General features: G+C 36.9%; 1 protein-coding gene across 1 annotated transcript; it reads left to right on the plus strand.

Moving 5' to 3' along the window:
- The first annotated feature begins 4,353 nt into the window (after positions 1-4,353).
- LOC121384735 (flavin-containing monooxygenase 5-like) lies at positions 4,354-11,836 on the plus strand. Its single transcript, XM_041515262.1, has 5 exons — positions 4,354-4,800; positions 5,571-5,936; positions 7,176-7,730; positions 10,152-10,317; positions 11,460-11,836. Exons 1-5 carry the CDS (start codon positions 4,543-4,545, stop codon positions 11,714-11,716), a joined length of 1,602 nt encoding a protein of 533 aa, XP_041371196.1. The 5' UTR covers positions 4,354-4,542; the 3' UTR covers positions 11,717-11,836.
- The last annotated feature ends 1,402 nt before the right edge of the window (positions 11,837-13,238 follow it).

Consider the following 13,238-nt stretch of genomic DNA (forward strand, 5'->3'; position numbering starts at 1 on the left):
ACAGGAAAAGTTTTTAACTGTAATACAATGTCTATATACTGATTTCAAGGCCCACGTGAAAGGCTCATCTAGTGCAACAGAAAGTTTTGACGTTTCCAGAGGTCTTTTTCAGGGGGAGGGCCTTTCGCCCCTCCTATTTTCTGTGTATGTTAATGACCTTCAATCTCATTTCATTAATGATGACTGCTCATCAATCGATTTAGAACTATTAAATTTGTTTTTAATAATGTATGCGGACGATACAGTGATATTTTCCGAAACAGTTGAGGGTTTACAGCATATGCTGGACAGTTTAGCAAGATATTGTTTGGACTGGAAGATACAAGTAAATGTGAGCAAAACTAAAATAGTGATTTTGTCGAAATGGAGGTAAAATAAAAGCAACGGAACAGTGGTTTTACAAAGGAGCACTAATTGATATAGTGGATGATTTTAACTATCTTGGTGTAATCTTTCGATACAATGGTAAATTTCATATTACATAAAAGACAGTTGCAGTTCAAGCACAAAAAGCAGTGTTTGGTCTTAAAAGATCAGTATCAAACCTTTATCTGAACAAGGAAACTGAGTTGTCATTATTCCACACGTATATCCAACCTATTTTAAACTACGGATGTGAAACGTGGGGATTTCATAAAGGACATGACATCGAAAAAGTACATATAAAATTTTGTAAAGTACTATTAGGAGTTCACAAAAAGGCAATGAATTTCTGTGTTTACAATGAGTTAGGTCGAATGCCATTACAATACAAAAGGTATATGATCATTCTAAAATATTGGCTAACGCTACTGAAAAGTGATAATTGTATATTATCGAATGTTTACAAATATTTATATAATGCATGTGAAACTTGTACTAACTGGGCTACTAATGTTAAAAAAGCTTCTTGATTCTCTTGGGTTGTCGTATATATGGTATCAACAATATGTTGATAATGAGCTATATTTTGTACATATGATAAACATGAGATTGCAAGATCTTTTCCGTCAAGACATGTTATCTTTTTTTGAAGGTTCTTCTAGATGCTTTATTTATAAGCACTTGACAGATAACTTTTGCCTACAGTTTTATTTAACAAAAAATATAGCACCACATTTATTAAGAATGATATGTAAGTTTAGAATTTCTGCTCATTCATTAAATGTTGAATCTGGCCGTTATTCCAATATTCCACGATGTAATAGAATCTGTTTCTGTTGTAACACATTAAACGAAGAGGACGAATTTCATTTTATTCTTATTTGCAGTTTATACTCAGAGTTAAGACGCAAATTTATTAAACCCTATTATTGGAAACATCCTTCTGTTTTTAAGCTAATTCAACTTCTAACTGTCCAAAATGTTAAAGAACTTAGAAATTTGGGGAAATTCTTATTTAATGCTTGTGAAGCTCGAAATTTTGTTGTTTAATAATGCATACCTACAATATTTTATATTATGATATATATTAAGTATAATCAACAAATCTATTTTAATTTAAATTTTTGTCTGCATTAATAATAATTTGTCCATCCAGAAACAATATTCTATTTTTGTTACTTTAGTGTATTTTACAATATTCAGTAATAACAAATACTAACTCTGTCCATCCATATTAAAGTTTTTGTTCTCCGTTTTTTTCCTGCCAAATTATTATATTATGTAACGTTATAATTATTGCCACCATGTTTCAACTGTACAAACATTGTGTACACTTATAAACAGAGGTTTTGGGCTAATAAACAATACAATACAATACAATACAATACAATACAATACAATGCTCTGGACTGGAGTCTGTACCTCAGGGAACGCCTTTTTTTATTCTATGGAATTTACTACAAGTTATTTATTTTTAAACCGACTGTTTTATAAATTACATAAAACACTATTACTTTTCTTCATACGTCAAATCAAATCGAAATTATTTACAAAAAACCCACATTTTTATAAAATGATGGGACGGACTATAGATACGAGTCGATTTAACCCTATAGCTTAAACGGTCACTCTCTATTAAAGGGACATTCCTGAGTTTGCTGCATTGTAAGATGTTTCCTACTAATAAAATAGTTCTATGACTGAACTTACATATTAAAAATATTTTCTTGTTTAGAATATCAGTGGCTGTATATTCAGTGTGTTTCTGGTCGTCTTAAAGGGACATTCCTGAGTTTGTTGCACTTTTTGAGATGTTATCGACTAACAGAGACTTTTTAACGATTGTAATTACATATCAAATATATTTTTCTGCATAAAATATGAGTGGCTGTATATTAAATGTGTTTCTGATCGTACTAATATTTGTACTAGGTTAAATTTCATCTTATTTCCTAAAATATAGTTTTTTCGTACGTACGAAATTATTTGAAGACAAAATCCAGTTTGGGCTTCTTACAAATATTAAGACGACCAGAAAGACATTGAATATACAGACACTGATATTCTAAACAAGAAAATATATTTAATATGTAAGCTCAATCGTAGATATATTTTTTTCAGTCGGAAATATCTCACAATGCAGCAAACTCAGGAATGTCCCTTTAATGTTTGTAAGAAGCCCAAACTGGATTTTGTCTTCAAATAATTTATATTTTAGGAAATAAAGTGAAATTTAACCTAGTACAAATATTAGAACGACCAAAAACACATTCAATATACAGCCACTAATATTTTATGCGATGATAAACACCAAAACCGTTTTACACACTGTATGAATGGCGTAGCGCGTTAGCGTGAAGCCGTTCATACATAAGTGTCAAAAATATAACGTTCAATTCTTGTAATTCCACATGCATTAATATTGCCATTATACAAAACTATGTTAAAAAACACAATCGAACTGTATTCCACAATGATTTACAACTGTATCAGATAACTGTATACACAAATAAGGGAATTCCCTTAGAAAGTTATATTCGGGCTTTTTTCGTCAAATCTCCGATTCCTTATAATGATTTACATAAGGTTTTATAAATTTTAATTTTTCTGAATCAAATGTGGATAAAAAGTTATAAAAGTTTAAATAACTGAACATCAACTGATAACGCAAACACTTTTTTTTCTCAAAAATATCAAACGATAATTAATTAAGAATTGAACGATCTATATACTTAAATGGAAGATTTGTTGTAAAGCTAATTAACATAAGGAAGAGCGTCAGATTATTTAGAAGATTTATCAATTGTTATATTAAAATTGCAGTTGTCAAAAGTTGAATTAGTAAAAAGTTAATATGAAGACTAACTTAAAAGGGATAAAGTGGTTTCAGTGTTACTGTGTGTATGGATTTCAGAGGAAGTTTGTGATTGTGTGATAGTATTCTCGGAAAAGACAGGTCGCGCGTGTAAGTTGTCGATTTGGTGTTTTTGTCAATTGTGACAGAGCTGCGCTCATGTCTCTCTTTTGATTTGTTGAACATTCTCTGCTATAACTTCTAATAGAAGCTTCGTTTTTGTGGCCTGTCATATACATTATGTGTCTCAATTCAAAACCGGAGTCGTTTAAAGCCTGAATTGTCACTGTCACTCACAGTGCAGACGATATTGGGATAAAAATAGAAACGATGGAATCCTCGGGGATTCCGTTGTTGACGTAATTGATAAAAAGTAGTTCCGGCAATAATATTCTGTTTTTATTTGTTTACCGAAAAAGTGCAGTTTTCACGTTCATTGAAGAATGGACGGTGGTTTTTTAGATCACGTTATAGCATTTTTACCAATCCAGACGCCTATTACAAAACAGTAATTATAAAATAGAATTATTAATATATATTATAATTGTGCATGCGCGTATGCATGCGCGTGTATGTCGTTGACTACGCCAGTTAAAAATATTCCATTGGTTGGTGGTAAAAGTTGGCAACAGCATTTGTATGTTGCGTCTCGCTTGATGCGTGGTCACTTTAGAATCGATCCCCGTCGATGGGCCCATTGGGCCATTTTTTGTTTCAGCCAGTGCACCACGTTGTATATGGTATATGCTCAAATATCACGATTCGAATCCCATCAATATACACATTATGCTTTTAACTACTGAATCTATTGGTGTTTGTATTTTGTATTAGTTAAAGACGAAATGGCAACTTTAATGGTGACGTAAATTGTGTTAACAATTGTTTCAAGTATCACACTACCTACAAAATAAATTTATATAATTTTGTTTCATTTCTAACATAACAACATTCTAGTTATGCAGCCACGCTAGGCGCGTATGTAGCATTTTAGTGGGGGTGGGGGTGGGGGGGGGGGGTCTAGACTGTTTATAGAGGGAGGGTGGCGGGTCATGCTCCCCGGAAAATATATTGACAAAAAAAATGAAAATGTTCTTGAGCGGGGGCTGGGTTCGACCCCCCGAAACCCCTCTACACACTCCTGTTCCAACTCCCATCCCGCCCTACCTCACTATCAAGCAGACTGTCATTTCACGAACACGGGTGGAATTTTTATCGGCAGCAGTGTTAAGTGTTAACGTTCGCGATCAAAGTCCTGCGTTGTCATATCGCAATGACCTACATGGACTGAACTATATATATTAATTTCACCGACACTGTGTTCGAACATGGCGAAGAAAATAGCGGTGATTGGGGCAGGCGCCAGCGGTTTGACTGGAATTAAATGTTGCCTGGACGAGAGTCTGGACCCAGTGTGTTTCGAACGGACGGACGGACTGGGAGGGCTGTGGAAGTTCACGGAAAAAGTGGACGACGACCTGGGTTGCGTGATGAGGTCGACCATCATAAACACGAGCAAGGAGATGATGTCGTACAGCGATTTCCCTATACCCAAAGAGTACCCCAATTTCATGCACAACACCAAGGTAAATTATATATATATATATATATATATATATATATACTAAATACTTGAAACATTCATTATTTCATTTATATACTTATTTTCCGTTCTTATGTACTATTGAGGTCCAAGCACGTTATCCTGGGTACACATTTCAGCTGTCTGGGATGTCCAGGACAGTGGGTTAGTGGTTAGTGAAAGAGAAGAGGGTGTAGTGGTCTTACGTGCTGCCCACACACTCACATTCCGTTGAGTCGGATGGAAGCCGGTACCTGGCTGCGAACCCAGTACCTACCAGCGTTATGTCCCATGACTTAACCACGTCACCATTGAGATCGGTAATATTTGAGAAAGATTAGTCCTTCGGTTTTAAGGTGCGTTCACAAGTTACGATTTTTTGTACTAACTACTTATTTTGCTGAAAATTATAGGTCTAAGAAAACATATTCCTATTCAAATAAAGAAATTAAGAATGTACAAAATATACAGCTGTTGTTACTATGTTAATAAAACAATTACAGTCCAGATTTTGGCCAATATTAAGCACTTATGGCACTGTAAATGGAAAAATGTAGCGGGTTTCATCTCTATGACTGTGTCAAAATGACCTTATGTTTGACATCCAATAGTCGATGATTAATAAATCAATGTGCTCTAGTGGCGTCGTTAAACAAAACAACTTTCTTTTTATGGCACTGTAATGAAACCGATATGATGTTTTATAGAGCAAAAAAAAAGTTAACAGTTACCTTATTTTTATTGTAAATATAATTACTATTTTTAATTTTTAAGGTGTGGCAATACTTCAAGCTGTATACTAAAAAATTTGACCTTGAGAAATACATCAAATACAACAAGCAGGTGTTGTCTGTGAAGCCAACAGTGGAGTTTGAAACAACCGGCCAATGGGATGTCGAGGTTAAAGACCATGTGACCAATGAGGTCACAAAAGAAGTATTTGACGGTGTTCTGCTATGTACGGGCCACCACGCGAAAAAGCACGAACCGAAGTTTGCAGGTCAAGAAGATTTTCAAGGAAGAATACTCCATTCTCACGACTACAAGGACAGTCGAGGGTTTGAGGGGGGAAAGGTTGTCGTCATAGGTATCGGCAACTCAGGGGGAGATATAGCTGTTGAACTTGGACGTGTTTCTAAGGTGATTATTAGGCCTAAATGTATGTATGTATGTATGTATGTATGTATGTGTGTATGTATATATGTATGTATGTATGTAAGTGTGTATGTATGTGTTGTATGTGTGTATGTGTATGTGTACGTGTGTGTGTGTGTACGTGTGTGTATGTATGTGTGTGTATGTGTATGTGTATGTATGTATGTATGTATGTGTATGTGTGTGTGTGTGTGTGTGTATGTGTGTGTGTGTGTGTGTGTGTGTGTATGTATGTTGTATGTGTGTGTATGTGTGTGTGTGTGTGTGTGTGTGTGTGTGTGTGTGTGTGTGTAGATGAAAAGAGGATATACGTAATATTTTATCGGCACGTATCGGCACGTTCCCAGAAACACATATTTTAGGCCATATTCGAATTAATTAACTGTTATATAGCGTTATAAAACTTGTATGCGTTTAGCATGTATCATATCCTATATGATGAAATATCAAATATAAGATATTTGCTTATATCCTCTTGCCAACTTCAAAGACAAAATATATAAACGTTTATCTTATGTTCCATATCTTTACAATTTAAAAGTTGCACAGATTTTAGCCAGGAGAGGTTCCAAAATAGCAGCTTCGCAAGACAAGGTATCATTCAGTATAACATACTGCATTTCGAACCGATCCCGGATATGGCCTTTTCATTGGCTACCTGCGGGAAAATGCAGGCTAATCGTATAGCTTGTTACATTGTTTTTTATTTTATATATTTGTTTTTGTTGTTGTTTTTTTTTTTTTTTGTGTTTTTTTGTTACTGTAAACAAACTTGGTCGTTTCCGTGAAAATGTGCCGTGTTTAACACGATATTTTGTTTTAAAACAACAATAACAACAATAACAAACAACCACAACAATAAAGAACAAAACACACAACAAAGATCCACATTTATTTAGACATTTCCAGTATTTACAGTTATTATAGGTATTGGGATTACATTTTAAACCGTGCACTATCATTTTAGATGGGGCAGCCATATTTCGTCCTTGCCCTGCGTTAAGCACAATGTGATTGATCAAGTCAATATTCTTTCAAGGTTTGTTACCATTGCCTGAGCACAGAGCAGAATCCTTTTTCGTTTAATTAAATTTGGCCAAATTAAACTGAAAGCTGTTCATATAAGCTGATAATTCATACCTTTCGAAAAATCCCCACAAAAGATATCACCATCAAACTACAGTAATTGATTAACATTTGAAAGAATATGTTTTGCGATTCCAGGTTTTTCTGAGCACCAGGAGGGGAAGCTGGGTGCTACATAGAGTCGCAGATGGCGGGCTTCCGATTGACATGGTCGGGGCTACGAAAATGAATCATTTTTTTAAAAATCACTTGCCAAAGTCTGTAATCAATTTATTAGCAAAGAAAACCGTCATGAGTCGTTTTGATCACAGACTGTTCCGTTTAGAACCCAAACACGACATCCTTGCTCAGCACCCTACTGTCAACGACGACTTGCCAAACAAAATACTGTCTGGAGCAGTGACGGTGAAAGCAGACGTGAAGAAGTTCACAAAAACTGGAGTGGAATTCGTGGACGGGACGTTCGAGGACAACGTCGATGTGATCATCCTGGCGACTGGGTACATCTTCGGATTTCCTTACATAGACAAGTCCATCATCGAAGTCCACGACAACAAGGTGAAACTCTTCAAGTACATGTTTCCTCCAGATCTGGCCAAACCAACCTTAGCCGTGATCGGTTGCTTTCAGCCTCTCGGCGCCATTATGCCCATTTCTGAACTTCAGTGTCGTCTGTATGCACGGGTTTTCAAGGTGAGTGGTGTCATATTATTTCCAATTCAAATCTGTATTTTCCTTGAGCTAGGATTGATTCCCGTCGGTGGATCCACTGGGCTATTTCTCGGTCCAGCCAGTACACCACGACTGGCATATCAAAGGCCGTGGTATGTGCTGTCCTGTCAGTCGGTTGAGTGCTCGCTTGAGGTCCTTGCGTCGTAGGATCGAACCACCTCGGTGAATCCATTCAACCACAACTGGTCAAAGGCCGTGGTATGTGCTGTCCTGTCTGTAGGAAAGTGCATATAAAAGATCCCTTGCTGCATTAGGAAACATGTAGCGGGTTTCCTTAGATGACTACATGTCAGAATTATTAAATGTTTGACATCCAATAGCTGATGGTTAATTAATCAATGTGCTCCAGTGGTGTCGTTATACAAAACAAACTTTACTTTGCCTTGAACTATACAGCTCATCGGCGCAACATATATAGAATATGCTACATAAGAAGGCTGCACAATTTTAACAGTGCATTATAGTGCAGGAAAACATGAACATATTTAAATAGCATTCATAAATATGCAAATACAAAACATTTGTCAAACACATTGTTTTACCGTACCAATAAAGTGGATCTTAGTTTATAACATTCAGAAAGGTATTTCGTTAGTTTATTTAGTTCTTTAATCTTCTTTACACTTAAAGGCACATTCCTGAGTTTGATGCAATTTTTAAGACGTTATCGACTAACAGAGACTTTTTAACAATTGTAATTACATATCAAATATATTTTTCTGCATAAAATATTAGTGGCTGTATATTAAACATGTTTCTGATCGTTCTATTATTTGTACCAGGTTAAATTTCATTTTATTTCCTAAAATATTGTTTTTTCGTTCGTACGAAATTATTTGAAGACAAAATCCAGTGTGGGCTTCTTAGAAATATTAAGACGACCAGAAATACATTGAATATACAGACACTGATATTCTAAACAAGAAAATATATTTAATATGTAAATTTAATCGTAGAAATATTGTATTAGTCGGAAACATCTTACAATGCAGCAAACTCAGGAATGTCATTTTAATAATGTTATTAATTTATAGGTAGATGGCTTCTTCCAACAATACATTTTGATATTTTTTTCTAATTGATCATAAGTAAAAAGACATTGTAATAAAAATTATATTCGTATTCAACTTTGTTTAAATTACAATATAAGCAAATTCATTCTTGTTTTTCTTTGTCACTGTACCTTCCCGTTTCTATCGCTAAAGAGTGGGCTGATAATATAAGTTTTGTTAAGAGTATATGATTACAATTAGGAAAATACTTTTGTAAATAATACTGCAAACATAAATGATCAACAATATGTTTATGAAAAACAGATTTTGGTGAACTGTTTAACATGCTTCATAAATTGTGTTAGGCCTGATAAAAAAAATTACGTGTTTCAATTAATGGCAACACGACTTTATCGTTTTCATGTGGCTTCCAAACATTGCTGTTTATTAGCTACAAACAAAACGTACCAAGATAAATGATCATATCTACTACAAAACCTTAGTCACTCGGTATAGTAAGTGACCTGTTTTTCCTGCCACAATTACTGATATATTACTGATATGATGCTTCGCGAAAACACTTAAGATTCTATTTTCAAAGTTCGCTAATCTAGTGCTCCATATATAGCTACGTGTACGTTATTTTAAGATGACTACATTGACATAGCTAGAATTTTATATTGTGGGGGATCCGCATTGAAGATGGGAGGGGGGCACATTCCCACATTGGAGTAGGGGATGGGTACATTCCGTCATGGAGGGGGGCGGGGGAGGGGGCAGGAAAATATGAAAGATGGGGGAAAGAGGTTACGCCAGTGCAATGGTCCAATTGTGGAGACAAACTTCACTAATAATTATACATGTATAATGTATGTACATTTATTCGAGTTATTAAAGTACGTTACAGTTGTTTAGCTGGTATATCAAGTGACGTGTTGTGTGACACCGTCCCAATGTGACGTGTTGTGTGACACCCTCCCAATGTGACGTGTTGTGTGACACCCTCCCAATGTGACGTGTTTGTGTGACACCCTCCCAATGTGTGACACCCTCCCAATGTGACGTTTTGTGTGACACCCTCCCAATGTGACGTGTTGTGTGACACCCTCCCAATGTGAAGGTGCAAAAGAAAGATTCTTTGCTTATTCTCTTTTGCTGTAACTGAAGTGCCACAATACCATATGTGCTACCTACCTAACTGCTGAGCTGATAAAGGGCACTGATCCTTGTTACGTAACAGTGTAAAATACCTTTTGCTACTGCACCTTCATGCTTACGTTATTACTTTCGACAAACCCTGTTTTGGGTCACATCCTGTTGTTCGTAATAGCGCAAAATTAACTAGGATTGACATAGTTGTTCCCATTACCTGTTTATCATGTACACACAGGGTGACGTGGTGCTCCCCACGAAGTCGGCGATGTGGCAGGACATCCGCGACAAGGAGGCCGCGATGTCGGCGAGGTACGTGCAGTCACAGCGTCACACGATACAGGTGGACTACGTCGACTTCATGGACGAACTGGCCGAGCTGTGTGGGTGCAAGCCTGATATCGGTGCGTGAACACTGCAACTACAACGTCAGAATTAACATAGAATAAAAGGGCCGAACTTATTTAACGTAAGGTGGTGTCGTGGTTAACCCATCGGACATACGGCTGGTAGGTACTGGGTTCGCAGCCCGGTACCGGTTCCCACCCAGAGCGAGCTTTAATGACTCAGTGTGTAAGACCACACACTACACTGACTTCTCTCTCAGGGGGCGAGACGTATCCCAGTGGTACAGTGATATAAGCACGAAAATAAGATGAAATGAAATGAAACGTGGGGTGGGAGAGGCAGTTATTACCGCAGAAAAATACGAAGAAATGGCCTTTCCTTTATATTAAAAGTGCCTTGTAGTTCATTAATTGAGAGTCTGCCTGAGGTACGAGAGGTAACAAGATCGATTACCCTGAGTAGATATATCTTTCTCCCCGGTCCAACCAGTAGGCATTGTGCTGTCTGCAGAGTCGTGTTCATGTTGTTTTTATTCTTATATTGACAATTGTTAATATTTTGAACAGAATTATGACAGTCGGCCGTTTGGTGGCCTTTTGTTTGGTATTACTTACAAACAAATGTATAGATCTACACGCCTGCTATGATAGTCAATAATTTTGAAATAGCTTCCCTTATTTATGATTATTAAATGAGTTTTAGGTGTACTGTTTATGGTAAACACAAAATAGCGTGTATTAATCAATGGGTTGAGGTGCCGTTATATAAATATATCTGTTCTTATCTGCACTTTTAAAATATCCTGACAGTGTTGCTAATTTAAAGTCCAAAACACACTTAAATGTGTTCTTGTTGTTCATGTTCAAACAAATCATTTTAAAGAAACCATTTCTATTTGTATAAAAATCAGATGGATTTTTTTCCCATTTATCTAAAAATGAGTTAGCTACTTATGCTAAAATGCTCTTTGTCGGCTGTTGCCATATCTCTAGTTCATGCCAGCACAGGCGCTGTGTGTTTTGTCACATTCAATTCAGTGCGTTTCGTTTTCGACTGGTACTACCATACCCCAAAACGAGACCCAGACACAGCTCCGATGTGTTTTGGGCCTTATTCAATGCTTTTGACTTTTTCCCGTCTATTTCTATGCAATTGTGAACAATGTTTGTCTATCAAATGACTTCTGTTTTCTTTATAGCGAGTATGCTGAAATCTGACCCATCACTGGCTCTGAAATGCTGGTTTGGACCGTGCACTCCGTATCAGTACCGACTCACCGGTCCTGGCAAGTGGTCCGGTGCCCGGACAGCCATCCTCACACAGTGGGACCGTGTGCGATATCCTCTGCAAACCAAACCACTTCCTGAAGGCGTGGGGGTGGAAACCTTTTCTTTGCAAACGAAAATTATTATCTTTATAGTCTTAATTGCGATATTATATATGTTCTTCTTTTGAAATACAGATGTATAACTGTTGAACATTTGTCAGCAAATGTTAATAAATAAAACTGTCGTATAACCTGACCATATATGTATATTTGTGTACGACTTTACAAATCATGTTTTACAGACACGAGTGACAGTATTTTTTTGTAGTCTGTATGATTGCATCTTCATAAATCAAGGCTAATATTCGTTCCTCGTATTCAGCCTTGATACATGTAGTCAAGATTACTGATATCCACTACTAGCGCCCTCTATTGGAAGAAAATTTGTAACACCGATTATGTCCCTTACACGATGTCATCGCTGACCAATCACAGCATCAGTAACATGTGACAATCTTGAAAGCAATATCAAAAATTAACCGCCGGACGCTGACGCTGCCATCTTTGTTTACAATAACAAGGGAATCTATAAGGAGCGTTGCGATTCGTTGCAATCAGATCTCATCGCATCCAACGAAATTTAAGCATTTTGTGGCACGATTTCTTGACGACATGTATCAAGGCTGAATACGAGGAACGAATATTAGCCTTGATGTATGAAGATGGTATGATTGGTGCAATACAAACGTGATGATTTAAAGATCATATTTAATAACTTTGCTTAGACGCGGAAAGCGGGTTGGCAGAGGGCCATTGGCCTAACAACTCTCAAAGCCTATTCACCGTGCCCATCCCTTCCCGGTGGTAAGGCGAAGTAATGTAAGTGTCCTTCCAGCTGCTAATATCCCCTGACGCCTATATGCTATGCTGCATACCGGCCTCGGTGGTATAGTGGTTAAGCCATCATACATAAAGCTGGTAGGTACTGGGTTCGCAGCCCGGTACCGGCTCCCACCCTGAGCGAAATATAACGACTCATTGGGTAGGTAGGTGTAAGACCACTACACCGACTTCTCTTTGACTAATCACTAACCACTAACCCCACTGTCCTGGATAGATAGCCCAGATAGCTTAGGTGTGTGCCCAGGACAGTGTGCTTGTACCTTAATTGGATTATTAGCACGAAAATAAGTTGAAATGAATAGATGAATATGGTGCATATTGTTACCCAAATTTAGCCACTAGTTATCACGATATTTATAGATTGAACATTTTGTTTGTTTTGTTTAACGACACAACTAGATTGATTTATTAATCATTGGCTATTGGATGTCAAACTTTCATATATATCATCCCATAGACATGATAGCACATACCACGGTCTTTGATATACCATTTGTGGTGAACTGGCTGGAGTGAAAAATAGCTGAATGGGCCCACCTACGGGGATCGATCCTAGACCGAACGCGCATTAAGTCGGCGCTTTACCACTGGGCTACGTCCCGCCCTCTAGATAGCACAGTATTGGGGAAAACGAGAGGCATTGATAGACTATAAGAACTATTATGACTAAAAACAAGTGTTTTGAACAACTTACCCACGCCACACACACACACACACATACACACACACACACACACACACACACACACACACACACACACACACACACACATTTACATATATACATACATATACATATATATATAT

Source organism: Gigantopelta aegis, chromosome 10 (genome assembly GCF_016097555.1).
Source record: "Gigantopelta aegis isolate Gae_Host chromosome 10, Gae_host_genome, whole genome shotgun sequence".
NCBI lineage: Eukaryota > Metazoa > Mollusca > Gastropoda > Neomphalida > Peltospiridae > Gigantopelta > Gigantopelta aegis.

Bases quoted from the DNA above. Each gene is read 5' to 3' on its own strand.
- LOC121384735 (XM_041515262.1), top strand. From the start codon at position 4,543: ATGGCGAAGAAAATAGCGGTGATTGGGGCAGGCGCCAGCGGTTTGACT. The intron at 5,937-7,175 runs GTGATTATTAGG...TTGCGATTCCAG, and splicing joins AACTTGGACGTGTTTCTAAG to GTTTTTCTGAGCACCAGGAG. The intron at 10,318-11,459 runs GTGCGTGAACAC...TTTTCTTTATAG, and splicing joins TGGGTGCAAGCCTGATATCG to CGAGTATGCTGAAATCTGAC.